Raw genomic sequence first — 14,625 nt, 5'->3', positions numbered from 1 at the left:
TATAAACTACTTTCAAATATCTCAATCTGTAAACGATTCATGACTCTTGGAATTACTGCTGCATATTGTATACGCAGGCTACGTTTTATGCACATAACTGTCCGTGCAGCCCACGAATACAAAGAATGTTTAATAAATGAATGAATGAAAACTTTATTTAACAGATTGCAGAATGGGTACAGTACGGCTCAATACACACAATAGAGAAAGACTTTCGTCTTGTTTACATCAGGGTCCTCCATTTTCAATTCATAGTGACATTTATGACATACACAATATGACATCATGACATTTATGACATAGGGAAATACATGACATACAGATATATACTGTTACATTTGTGACATGATATGCAAATATACAGTACTGTTACCCAGAGATCCTAACAGAAAATATATACATATTGAGGAGACTGTACATTCGGATGGGGTGGGTGGGTGGGTGGGTGGGAGAAAATATATACATGTTGTATTTTAGTTTATATTTTGTATAGTGTTTGCACTTTATTATTTTTATTTACTGTATGAAGCACAATCGCAGGGGGCTCAAGCATGTCACTGTAATGTACCTTTTATATGTGACAAATAAAACTAAACGTGAAACTTGACAGTATTTGACCAGCTGACCAGGCAACTTGCCTCTTCTTGTAATAACGTGCTCAAGATGAGCGAAAGGGCGCAGCGTCCCTCCAGCCAACCACAGCGTCTCCCTTCACACGCCCCGCCCATAAATGCCCGCCTCATGGTTGTGTGGGCTCAGTTGATTGGCGGTGCGATTTCGGTGCCTTCTCTGATTGGTGAAGGCTCCGTCAGTCTTGGGTCACGGAAGCCGGGTACCGCGCCCCTCTCTCTCTCTCCGTCCTACATCTCTCCAAAGACCCGGTCGGTGGACATTTCTACTGTCTCTTCTCTCTGCTGGTACCCGTTCCTCGTTCCTGGTAAACATACATAAACCAAGGTAGGTCTTTCTAAAATACTATCAAAATGTTGCGCGTTGCAGAGTGAAACTCAGTAGCGTGCTCTAACCCCATTTGACAACACTTGAACACTCCCATTGTTCTGTAACATTTGAACGAAGTTGCTACACAGTACAACAACGCACTCACTACTACAAAGCAATCGTTGTAGAATCATGACGAATAAGGAAGCTCCTCTAATCATGAGCCCTTTAAGGTCTGGTATTGTTATCTGCTGCAGACTGGTTTATGTAGAACACCAATACAATAGCCCGATTGACACATAGGACCTGGCCCCCTTTTTTTTTAGGCTAATTTATGTACTTTTAGATTAAGATGACTGCTTTAGAGAGCCTGCATTATAATTATAATTACAGACCAACCTCTCGGAGTGACGGCCTACAGTGTCCACGCTAGTCTCCTCCCCATCATTCGATGGTCAGCACTGTTATGTAACTACGTCTTCTGCAGATGGTATCAGCCGATCGTTCAACGAATGAATGATACAAAGTTGCCCCTCGCCGCCAGTCAGGTGATACGTGGTGTGCAACGTTGGCCAGACACCAGCAATGTAACCCTGCTGCAGTTGCGCCACTAGTCTAGCCTAAATGCAGGCCAAGTATTGCATTCTGCTGTGTGTTATTATCCACTTTGATCTAGGAACTCGTGGGCTTGGCTTGCCTTGACAGATCTCCAGTGCCATGGCGACGATTATGCTGAGTCACTCAACTGCTATCTTGTAGTTTATGGAGGTGGTTCATTCAGTGTTGTTCTAATTTGGCGGTGTCGGGTGTCATTATCGGCATCCTGCTTGTGTGCTACAACCACTGCTATTGATTGACACTTTTGACACCTCCTTTCCCTGTGTTTGTGTGTTTCTCCGTGGCAGGTTGTAAGATGTCTCAGAAGATCAAGGCTGGCTCCGTGGTGGAGATGCAGGGGGATGAGATGACCAGGGTCATCTGGGAGCTCATTAAGGACAAGCTCATCCTCCCCTATCTGGAGATGGACCTGCACAGGTAACACTAGCGCCTCACTAAGGGACCTGCACAGGTATAACACCACCTGCACTATGGAGACCGCTCTCTCTGGAGGCACTGTCAGAGAGCCCCCCCCCCCCCACACACACCTGGCAGCTATCTCACATTAAAGGACACATCTGCTTATTTCCAACTGTGACCTATATTCATGTCAACCGTTGTCACACCGGTATAGTGCTTGCCTGTCATACGGTGGTTTATACCAGGGCTAGCAGAGAGCTCAGCCAAACACATGCACCTGAAACACAACTCACTGCATATAACCCATAGCTCTGTATGATAGCATGTACAAATGCTGTTATATACCATATTCTCACCACTACATCTAGCTATCCACACCTGTCTGTATTTACCTGCACATAGTGTTTTTACATATCTCTGTAGATACTATATCTGTTAGGGGTGGGAATCACCAGTTTCATCACGATACGATACGATATCGATTCTTTGGACAACTATACGATATTATCCGATATCACACAGTCTGCCACAATACGATACGATTCGATTCAGGTGCCTGTGATCGATATGAGACGATATTATATGCCCATTTAACACAATCGGTAACATTTAAATCAACAAAAAAAAGGTAATAGAAATATCATTTGACTTTTGAGCTCTTCCAGACATTTAAATGAAAAACAATCTATTGTTTTTAATACAAATAGACCTCCTGTTAACTGTTTTTGGTTCTTTTTTTTCTTTTTTTCGATAATAATATCCTATTCACTGTCACAGAGCTGTATTTTGGCTGGAAAAGGCATATTGGGACTCCGAAGGTGCAGTACCGGCCAGATCCTGTTAGTGGGGCTATCCCGAGAACAGGGACCGAAACTAAAGCCCGCCGCCCGCCAGGGGCGGTCTGTTTTTACCTTTGGCGCATGACACTTAGAGGGCTGCCCGCCGTGTGGCGTGTAGACGTGTAGTTCATAACGATACTCTTGTGCGAGTACAGATTATAGCCGCTCGTCTTTTTTTTCTCTGCCGCGAGATCGTTAAAAAACTACAAGTCCCACATCTCACTCAAGTCAACGGTCCAATCACAGTAGAGTGACGTGACTGGTTTCATGAGAAAAAAAAGCAAATGACCAATCGGAAGCTATCATTTGGCTTGTTTACTTCCGTCTGCTCTAGTCTATATCGGACCTCCATGAGCTAACGTTACTGTTTAAACAATGACCATGAGCTAACTATTCACTTTTAGTTTAATACATGACGAGGCATTGTCTAACGGTATCTAGCTGGCTAGCTACTGATAGCTGCTGATATCAACAAATGCTCCAGCAATAGTCTACTCGAGTGCATAATACCTCCGTTCCCTCGTTAGCTAGCTTAGCTAGCTCTCGTTAGATCCATCTGTCCCAGTAAACTAAATTGTCTTAACGTTATCTACCGGGCTAGCAGTAGCTACAGATAGCTCCTGATATCAATGTCTTATAACATTGATTGAATGCGTATTCTAGCTGAGGGCATGTTGAATGTGATTTGACAAAAGAACCGTAACGTTAAATAGGGTCCAGCTGCATCGCCGGAGAATCCTTGCATGCTGAATGTAGGGTCTAGCTGAATATAGGGTCTAGCTGCAGGGCCGGAGAATCCTTGCTGGAGCTGGAGGCTACTCAAGTATACACACAGACAGTGGAGCTGTTTGCAGATAGCAAGCATTTTGACTTATTGCGTGGTGGCGATGTCTCGCAGATAATACAACTACAAGTATGATTATATAATATATTTTTTTTATATAAAATATATATATATATTTTTTTAATCAAAAAAAATTTGGCAGGTAAGAAATATGCTTGGCGGGTAGACTCTTCCCATCTACCCGCCACTGGCCGGTGAGTCAAAAAGTTAAATTTCGCTCCCTGCCCGAGAATGCACCCTCCTTCCCAGTCCCCACTTCTCTCTGCCTATGGCTCTGTGTTAGCTTGTTAGCTTACGCTAACGTAATGTTATCTTCGATCTTTAACACGACGTGGGCATAATGGAGTGGCGAGGATTGCAAAGCAGGTTAGATGCATTGGACCCGTTGCGGAATAAAACAGCAGGGACATGTTTTGGGTCACAGAATAGGCACACTAGTCTTGCTCTAGTGACGCTCTAGACGCTACTGCTGTGTGTTGTTGATGTTAAACGGAGTTTCACAACACTGGGCGCGGGGCGATGACGTCGCCGGATTTTCAAAATAAGAGTATCGCAATATGAATCGATCTTTTTACGTTGCATCGATCCCATCTCGAAAGTCATGGAGAAAATAGTCTACGAACAGGTCGAAAAGTACCTGGCGGAAAAAAATCTAATCTACGAATTCCAATCTGGCTTCAGAACGTCCCACTCCACTGACACATGCCTCCTCTATTTGAACGACCACATCAAACAAGAGGTGGACGCGGGCAAATACTGCGGCATGGTCATGCTGGACCTACAAAAGGCCTTCGACACTGTCAATCACTCCATTCTAATGGACAAGCTAAAGGCAATTGGTTTTGATAGCTTATCAGTGAGCTGGATGCAATCCTACCTGGAGGGGAGAGAACAGATGGTAGAGGTAAACGGTACTCTATCCCCCCCCCCTCACAGTGAGCTGTGGTGTTCCACAAGGAAGCATACTAGGACCGCTACTCTTCCTAATCTATGCAAATGACATGTCGTCAGCCTGTGACTGCAACTTGTTCCTGTTTGCGGACGACTCAGCCCTGCTGGTCTCTGACAAGAACAAATTGCAGGTTGAAAAAACCCTCAGCACGGAACTAGGCAAAATCTGCATATGGCTCGCTGATAACAAACTATCATTACACATGGGCAAAACAGAGTCCATTCTCTTCGGTTCAAATAACAAACTCAGCAAGACCGACGGCTTCTCAGTTACAGTGGGTGACAATATTGTCACAAGGAAAGACGAAATTACCTACCTGGGTTCCATCCTAGAGGCAAATCTTTCCTGTGACAAAATGGCATCCAATGTAATAAAAAAAGTCAACCAACGAACTAGATTCTTGTACCGGATCTCCTCTCTGGTAAACAAGAATACCCTGAAGACTCTGGCAGGAGCACTCATTCAAGGGTACTATGACTATGCGTGCACCTCATGGTACCAAAGCACCTCAAAGGCGCTTAAAACAAAATTACAAACATCACAAAACAAACTGGTCAGACTACTACTTGACCTGAACCCCAGAACCCACCTCACCCCTGCCCACTTTGACAACCTAGGATGGCTTAGAGTAGACGACAGAGTACAGCAACTTGCAATGGGCCTGGTCTTCAAGATACACTATACGACCGGGGTGCCCATGTACATGTCAAAATACTTCCCAAAGGTCAGTGAATACCACAACCACTACACCAGAGGAAGCTCAACAAATCATGTTAAACCCAGATTCGGCTCAAACAAGGGACTAAACACGTTTCGCAATTATGCCACAACAATGTGGAACGCCCTACCCAAAGCTGTAAAGGAATGTGAATCCCTGCCCACATTCAAAACCGCTCTTAAAGAGCACCTACGGGAGGCTGCAATTCGAAACTGGCCACCGTAAATGCCCAAAACCCCCACCACCTCCTAATAGACAGTCTCCTCCCCACCGCATGTATATATTACCTCCCCGCCGTATATATATATTTCCCTCCCACCCACTCACCCCCTCCTAATGTACAGTCCCCTCCCCATCATATGTATATACTCTGTCAGGATCTAGGGGTAACAGTACTGTATATTTGAATACCGCTTATGTCACAAATGTATCAGTACTAAATACCTATATGTCCCTATGCCATAAATGTCATGTATGTTGTGTATGTCATAAATGTCTATATGAAATGAAAATGGGGGACCCTGATGGAAACAAGACAAACGTCTTTCTCAGGTCTGCATCCCCTTAACAATTGTATGTATTGAGCCGTACTGTATTGTACCCATTCTGCAATCTGTTAAATAAAGTTTTCATTCATTCATTCATTCATTTGATTATTGATAATAGATCGATATATCGATCTGGATCGATGTATCGTCCCACCCCTAATATCTGTACATATCCTAGTCTTACTAGTTACGCTGCTGGCCAGTATGACTTACTACTAGGGATGGCCCGATCCGATCATGTGATCGGGATCGGCGGCCGATCACGTGATTGTCAGAAGATCGGGATCGGGAATTATTATTATTATTTTTTTTAACTTTTTTTTTAAAGTTGGTTTTAAATTGCATATCATCATTCATTTATTTATTGTCACACAGAGCAGAAGAATTTTGCCAAAACAAACGCATTTCCTTTGATTTAATTATACATCAAATGATTTATGTCAAGGATGAGGAACATCCACTAGTTGCAGAACTTGCAGTCACCTGATTTTTACAGACCATGGCGCCATTGCTCTCATGAAGCAGCAGGTTGGAGGCGGAGTTTTTAGATTACTCCGGTTGCAATGCCTCGCTTGAATGAAGTTAACTTTTCACCTGGATAACGTCAACATGCAGGGTGAATGTAATGTGAGAAATTGGGATGAAAAAAAATTAAAAATGAAAAAATAAATATAATTTATTTTTTTATCGGTAGATACTCAAAATCACATGATCGGGATCGGATCGGGAGAAAAAAAATGTGATCGGGACATCCCTACTTACTACCATAGTGTCTTTATACCTGTATCACTGTGCATATTAATACTACAACATTAATACATCAACATTCAGGGTGAATGTAATGTGAGAAATTGGGATGGGGTTTAAATTGTTATCAGTAGATACTCAAAATCACATGATCGGGATCGGATCGGAAGCAAAAAATGTGATCGGCACATCCCTACTTACTACCATAGTGTCTTTATACCTGTATCACTGTGCATATTAATACTACAACTTTGTACATGCATCTGATTAGCACTACACTCAGTAGTACTCATTTGTATATTTTGTACCCAGTTTAATCACCTGTACATTGTATATTTTATTTTACTTTACTGCTACATTTTCACTCTGGTTGGATGCCAAACTTCTTAGTTGTACTGTACTTGTGCTGTATGATGACAATACATTTGAATCTAATCTAATCAGTGGCGGCCCAGTTGACAAGACTTTGGTTGGAATCAGTTGGTCACGGTGCAAGATAGAAAAATATGTTTCTAGGTTGAAATCAGTGGGAATTACACTGTAATTCACAGTATCGTATTGACGGGCCACACCTTTACCACGATATGATGAAATACCGTCAACACAGCTCTTTTTCCACAGTTAACGTTTAATGGTGACCACTTGATATTATTTGAACACCTGTCAAGAGGTCTGTGATGATGATGATGTAATCCAATACTATGACTGACTACTGCAGGATTTTCAGAGAATTTCCTCAAGGGTGGAGTGCTTACCAAGCGTGTTAAAGGTGTGTCCTCTGTGATGGAGGCATTTGTAGGCCAGAGGTCACCGGTAGCAGTGAGTCAATTCCTGAGACATAGTAAACCCACATAACTGCCTAGCCTTGAGAGACTTGCCCTCAGGCTTAGTTACCGGTAAATGGTGCATTTATATAGCAGTCTTTATCCAAAGTCCTTTATAGTTTGTTCCTTACATTTTTACCCATTCACTCACACATTCACACACCGATGGCGGAGGCAACCATGCAAGGTGCCAACCTGCTTATGGAGAGCAGTTGGGGGTTAAGTGTCTTGCTCAAGGACACGTCGACACGCTGCCCGGGAGGAGCGGGAAAACGAACCGGGGCTACCTACCGAGCCACTGTCGCCCTACTGGTAGACATTCACGCTCCTCTATAGGAGAACCAGAGTTGAATCCTATCGGTTATACATTACACCGATTCACATTGAGAGGCAGGGTGTGGCCGATAGAAAACATTCAGATACCAACATTATGAATCTCTTACAACCTAATCGGCTTGTTGGGTAAATTTCATATTGTTTAACTTGTTTACTTCAACTGAATGTACAGTACAACAACCAATCACATGTTGCAGACCAACATTGTAGACACCTTGACAGAGAAACATTGCAGACATGTTGACAGAGAAACATTGCAGACATGTTGACAGAGAAACATTGCAGACACGTTGACAGAGAAACATTGCAGACACGTTGACAGATAAACATTGCAGACACGTTGACAGAGAAACATTGCAGACACGTTGACAGAGAAACATTGCAGACACGTTGATAGAGAAACATTGCAGACACGTTGACAGATAAACATTGCAGACATGTTGACAGAGAAACATTGCAGACACGTTGACAGATAAACATTGCAGACAACACATTGGGTGATGTGGTATTTGTGCGCTGGTGTTTAAATTATAATTATTTTTAAACACAATAATATACCGTGGTATGGATTTCACATTATACCGCCCAGCCCAGTTGAGAGCGGGACTCTTTATAAGATAAGATATTCCTTTATTGATCCCCTTGGGGAAATGCGGGTCTGTGAACATGGCTCTGGTTGTCGACTAAAGAGTTCACGGAAAGGAAGTCCGGAGGCTCCGGTGCAAAGTAACCTGTCAGGTTCCTGCAACGCTGGGATTTCAGGTTTGTCCAGCTGACGGGTGTCTGCTGATAGTCCCCCCCCCCCCCCCCCCCCCCCTCTGCTGTGCAACACGTCCAGAGAGAAGAGATCTGATTTGCACCTGCCTGGCTGACGGCACGGCTTCCTGGTACACGTGTGAGGTGGGAGAGCTGAATGTGCTGCTGCTGTGCTGACTTTTGACCCTTGACCCGGGGCAAACATATCCTCCAAGGACACATTTCCCTTATCTCGTCCACACAGTGGTTACAGTCTGCAGTCACACACACCGTGTTTCTGTCACGTTAATGTACATTCCTCACACGGGGGCGTCCTCTAATAACAGTCTTAGTTTTAACCCTTTCACTGCTGCACTACCAAATGGGTTAACCCTTTCACTGCGAAAATACGGAAGGTTAACCCTTTCACTGCCACACTGGTTGTGGTTATCTGTAGTGTGATAGTAAAGGGTTAACCTTCTGTCGTGTGGTAGTGAAAGGGCTAACACCGAAGAGAACGCTGTCCAGATAAAATATTATTAGACGTTGTTATTGTTAAGCCACAAAGTTGTGCAAAACCAATATTACCTCATTTGCTATATATATCCACCATTTTGTGCAACATAGAAACCACTACTTATGATTGAATCGCCTAAACCGGCAGAGTCTACGAAATGTCCCTGATAGTATGTGGACATTACGCGTGACAGGGTGACAGTGGCTCAGGAGGTAATCCCTAACTGCTCCCGATGTGCAGGTTGGCACCTTGCACGGTCGCCTCCGCCGTCGGTGTGTGAGTGAATGGGTGAATGTGAGGATTCAATGCGCTTTGGATAAAAGCTGCTATATAAATGCACTGTTGAACTACATTCCTCTGGTAGTGTCAGAATACCCTGACGAGCCTCATCTCTCAACCTCTCTCGTGTACCATCTTTGTATATGTATAGTATTTGCGTGACCTCCGTGTGAGTCGTGAGTCAATGATCTGCCTGCTCCCGCTGTAGCTACGGGCCTCATCTCCAGAACGCTGGACTTTGTCTTTCACACGTTTAGCGCGGTGCACCTGGCCTCACCCCGTCTGTCCAGATCACGCACCACACATGCTTTTTCACCTAACTCAACCGAAGACTCTGCCGGTCTTTTCCTGGCTATCTGTTCACGGAACTAAGTGAAGTTATACTTTTATTATTACATGGCGTTTTCTCATTCGCCGAAATGCTTGCTTGTGATTGGTCAATAGCGCTCGTCAGAGGTCCGATATTACTCGATAACGGACCTCCATGGAACAATAATGACCGCTGTGTGCAGCTGTTCGCAATCAAGACCACTGATACACTGCATCAGTGCAGCCAATCAGACACACCTGCTGGCTGCACTGACAGCGGAGTGTGTGTGACGATGACAGCGGAGCCAGAACAGAACTGCATCTGCATTTGATCTCGTCGATGTAAAATGAATTAGGTATATTGTTAGTAAGTTAGCCATGTAATAAGCGGGATAATTTATAGCTATACTCGATCATTGTCGCAAAATAATTGACCTTCACTGACGTTTAAAACACCTCGGCGCTGCGCCTCGGTATTTTAAACTCCGTGTCAGTCAATTATTTTGCGACAATGACCTCGTAGCTATACATTATCCCTTACTTAATCCCAGCGGGGGAATTATTCCTCTGCATTTGACCCATCTCAACCACGAGGAGCACCGAATGACATACCACTGCTTCGTGTATTATTGCTTAATTATGTACCTTTTTCCTGTGGTTGATACATACTTTATTTACATATGTTAAGTGAGAGCAGGCTGGTAAACAGTCTGGGAGAAAAGAAAATAACTATAAACTAAACAGTTTCCCGTGCAGTCTTTTGTCCGCGGGACGGCCTGTCACGGCACCGGGCGGTGGCAACAAATGGAATTCCCAAAAGGCACACAATAGCATGACCAGCGCTTCTCGTGTCGCACATGGGCCTCTCTCCACTTCAACACAGCCATCCCCTCGACTGCTCCGGTCAGCCGCCGGCCGCCACACATCAGCCTCAAACCCCATTTGTCATGAAGAGTCGCTCCTTGTTCAGATCATAATGGCGTTCCTGATTTGAAAATTAACCTCGCGTCGCGGGGAAAACCGCTTTGTTTGTCATTTCTGTGTGCGACGATGGAATCGCATTACGTTTCCGTGAAGGCAGCGGAGCAGAGGTCACTGTTCTGCCTGTTGTGTTGTTGGTGTTGGCCGCCTCAGGAATGCAGTAGCAGCGGGTGCTGGGTAGGGGTGGGACGATACATCGATCCAGATCGATATATCGATCTATTATCAATAATCAAATAGGATCGATGCCACGTAAAAAGATCGATTCATATTGCGATACTCTTATTTTGAAAATCCGGCGACGGCGACGTCATCGCCCCGCGCCCAGTGTTGTGAAACTCCGTTTAACATCAACAGCACACAGAGCGTCACTAGAGCAAGACTATTGTGCCTATTCTGTGACCCAAAACATGTCCCTGCTGTTTTATTCCGCAACGGGTCCAATGCATCTAACCTGCTTTGCAATCCTCGCCACTCCATTATGCCCATGTCGCGTTAAAGATAGAAGATAACGTTACGTTAGCGCCGTAAGCTAACAAGCTAACCCAGAGCCGAGCAAGACTATTGTGCCTATTCTGTGACCCAAAACATGTCCCTGCTGTTTTATTCCGCAACGGTTCCAATGCATCTAACCTGCTTTGCAATCCTCGCCACTCCATTATGCCCACGTCGCGTTAAAGATCGAAGATAACGTTACATTAGCGTAAGCTAACAAGCTAACCCAGAGCCATAGGCAGAGAGAAGTGGGGACTGGGAAGGAGGGTGCATTCTCGGGATAGCCCCACTAACAGGATCTGGCCGGCTTTTCCAGCCAAAATACAGCTCTGTGACAGTGAATAGGATATTAATATCGAGAAAAAAAAGAAAAACAAACCAAAAACAGTGAACAGGAGGTCTATTTGTATTAAAAACAATAGATTGTTTTTCATTTAAATGTCTGAAAGAGCTCAAAAATAAAAATGTCAAATGATATTTCCATTGCCTTTTTTTTGTTGATTTAAATGTTACTGATTGTGTTAAATGGGCATATAATATCGTCTCATATCGATCGCAGGCACCTGAATCGAATCGTATCATATCGTGGCAGACTGTGTGATATCGGATAATATCGTATCATTGTCCAAAGAATCGATATCGTATCGTATCGTGATGAAACTGGTGATTCCCACCCCTAGTGCTGGGGTCATGTGAGGTGAAGGGACAGGCCAGCTAAGGCCACCATGGACACACACTCATATACAGACGCACACACACACACATATATACAGACGCACACACACACACATATATACAGACGTACACACACACACACCCATATATACAGACGCACACACACACACACACATATACAGACGTACACACACACACACATATATACAGACGTACACACACACACACATATACAGACATACACACACACACACACATATATACAGACGTACACACACATATATACAGACGCACACACACACATATATACAGACGTACACACACGCACACATATACAGACACACACACACACACACCCATATATACAGACGCACACACACACACACACACATATATACAGACGTACACACACACACATATATACAGACGTACACACACACATATATACAGACGTACACACACACAAATATACAGACGCACACACACACACATATACAGACGCACACACACACACATATATACAGACACACACACACACACATATACAGACGCACACACACACACACACACACCCATATATACAGACGCACACACACACACACACACATATATACAGATGTACACACACACACACACATATACAGACGCACACACACACACACACCCATATATACAGATGTACACACACACACACACACATATATACAGACGTACACACACACACACATATATACAGACGTACACACACACATATATACAGACGTACACACATACAGACGCACACACACACACACATATATACAGAGACGCACACACACACATATATATACAGACGCGCACACACACACACGCATATATACAGACGTACACACACACACACATATATACAGACACACACACACACATATATACAGACGCACACACACACACATATATACAGACGCACACACACACATATATACAGACGTACACACACACACATATACAGATACACACACATATATACAGACATACACACACACATATACAGACACACACACACACAAACGGACGCACACACACATAATATAGACGCACACACACACACAAACAGATGCACGCACACACACGTATACAGTATACAGACGCACACACACACACATGCACACACAAACAGATGCACAGACACACACACATAGTGGACCCCAGGAGAAATAGCTACTGCAATGCTGTAGTTAATCAGGGATCCTAATGAACTAAACATGCACGCACACACACACACACACACACATACATACAGATGCACACACATAGAGAGAGAGAGAGACAATTTCTCCAATTCCCCTTGTTTCCATCACATACCACTTAGCAGGTCTAGTTGTGTGGATGTGTCTCTGCTAAATGCCTCCCTGAGGTCAAGATGCCGTGTGTCCAGTAATTAAGCTCTAGGCTGTAGTGGCACTATCACCCCAGGAGAGGGGGGAGGGGAACCAGGATGTAGGTGAAAGGTCGAGGCTTCCTTCACACAATGCCCTCGAGCCGAGGGGTTGGACTATAGGAAGCACACTCACGATGAGCACACTGCTGCTTATCCTGGTGTTCAGGTCAGTGCTGCTGCACACAAGCAGGTCTGCACCTCACCAGTCTGTCAGTAAGGAACCTCACCTGTCTGTCAGTAAGGAACCTCACCAGTCTGTCAGTAAGGAACCTCACCTGTCTGTCAGTAAGGAACCTCACCTGTCTGTCAGTAAGGAACCTCACCTGTCTGTCAGTACGGAACCTCACCAGTCTGTCAGTAATGTCAGTAAGGAACCTCACCAGTCTGTCAGTAAGGAACCTCACCAGTCTGTCAGTAAGGAACCTCACCAGTCTGTCAGTAATGTCAGTAAGGAACCTCACCTGTCTGTCAGTAAGGAACCTCACCAGTCTGTCGGTAAGGAACCTCACCTGTCTGTCAGTAAGGAACCTCACCAGTCTGTCAGTAAGGAACCTCACCAGTCTGTCAGTAATGTCAGTAAGGAACCTCACCAGTCTGTCAGTAAGGAACCTCACCCGTCTGTCAGTAAGGAACCTCACCTGTCTGTCAGGAAGGAACCTCACCAGTCTGTCAGTAATGTCAGTAAGGAACCTCACCAGTCTGTCAGTAATGTCAGTAAGGAACCTCACATGTCTGTCAGTAAGGAACCTCACCTGTCTGTCAGTAAGGAACCTCACCAGTTCCTTCAGAGCAGAACAGTATCCTAATGACTTTTATGCCTCTGGTGATAAGGTGTTTTGCTAATTCTGTCAACGTTCCGTGGACTGGACCCGCAAAAACACTTGCGACACTATTGTGATTAAATAGCTATAACGTTAGGACGTTTAGCGTCTAGCTAAATCTAGTGCACCCATCCATTTGTTTAATGCAAACGATTGTCATTATACACTGCCCTTTATAAACGAAATACACTTAAATAGCTATGTAACGTTATAGGACTATCTATGGAAATGATAGCTTCTAGAAGTTCTAGCTAAATCTGGTGCACCCATATTTGTTTAATGCAAACGATTGTCATTATACACTGCCCTTTATAATCTAAATAAACTTAAATAGCTATGAAACGTTACAGTACATAGGACTATAGATGGAAATGATAGCTTCTTGCTAAATCTAGTGCACCCATCCATTTGTTTAATGCAAACGATTGCCATTATACACTGCCCTTTATAATCTAAATAAACTTAAATAGCTATGAAACGTTACAATACATAGGACTATAGATGGAAATGATAGCTTCTTGCTAAATCTAGTGCACTCATCCATTTGTTTAATGCAAACGATTGCCATTATACACTGTCCTTTATAAACGAAATAAACTAAACTAAAGGTGCCTAAATTATGCATTACTAAA

At 43.9% G+C, this 14,625-nt stretch overlaps 1 protein-coding gene across 1 annotated transcript in view; it reads left to right on the top strand.

Annotated features, from left to right (window-relative positions):
* Window positions 1-803: 803 nt before the first annotated feature.
* idh1 (isocitrate dehydrogenase (NADP(+)) 1) overlaps window positions 804-14,625 on the top strand; it is a 50,943-nt gene continuing 37,121 nt past the window's right edge. Inside the window, exons 1-2 of the mRNA XM_084309873.1 lie at window positions 804-957; window positions 1,845-1,974. Coding sequence (XP_084165999.1) covers window positions 1,853-1,974 — 122 coding nt within the window. The 5' untranslated portion in view covers window positions 804-957; window positions 1,845-1,852. The remainder of the gene's footprint in view (window positions 958-1,844; window positions 1,975-14,625) is intronic.

This window comes from Notolepis coatsorum (assembly GCF_963971535.1).
Source record: "Notolepis coatsorum genome assembly, chromosome: 3".
Lineage (NCBI taxonomy): Eukaryota > Metazoa > Chordata > Actinopteri > Aulopiformes > Paralepididae > Notolepis > Notolepis coatsorum.
The sequence above is the reverse complement of the archived record's forward strand: the minus strand, read 5'-3'. Positions and strand labels throughout refer to the sequence as shown.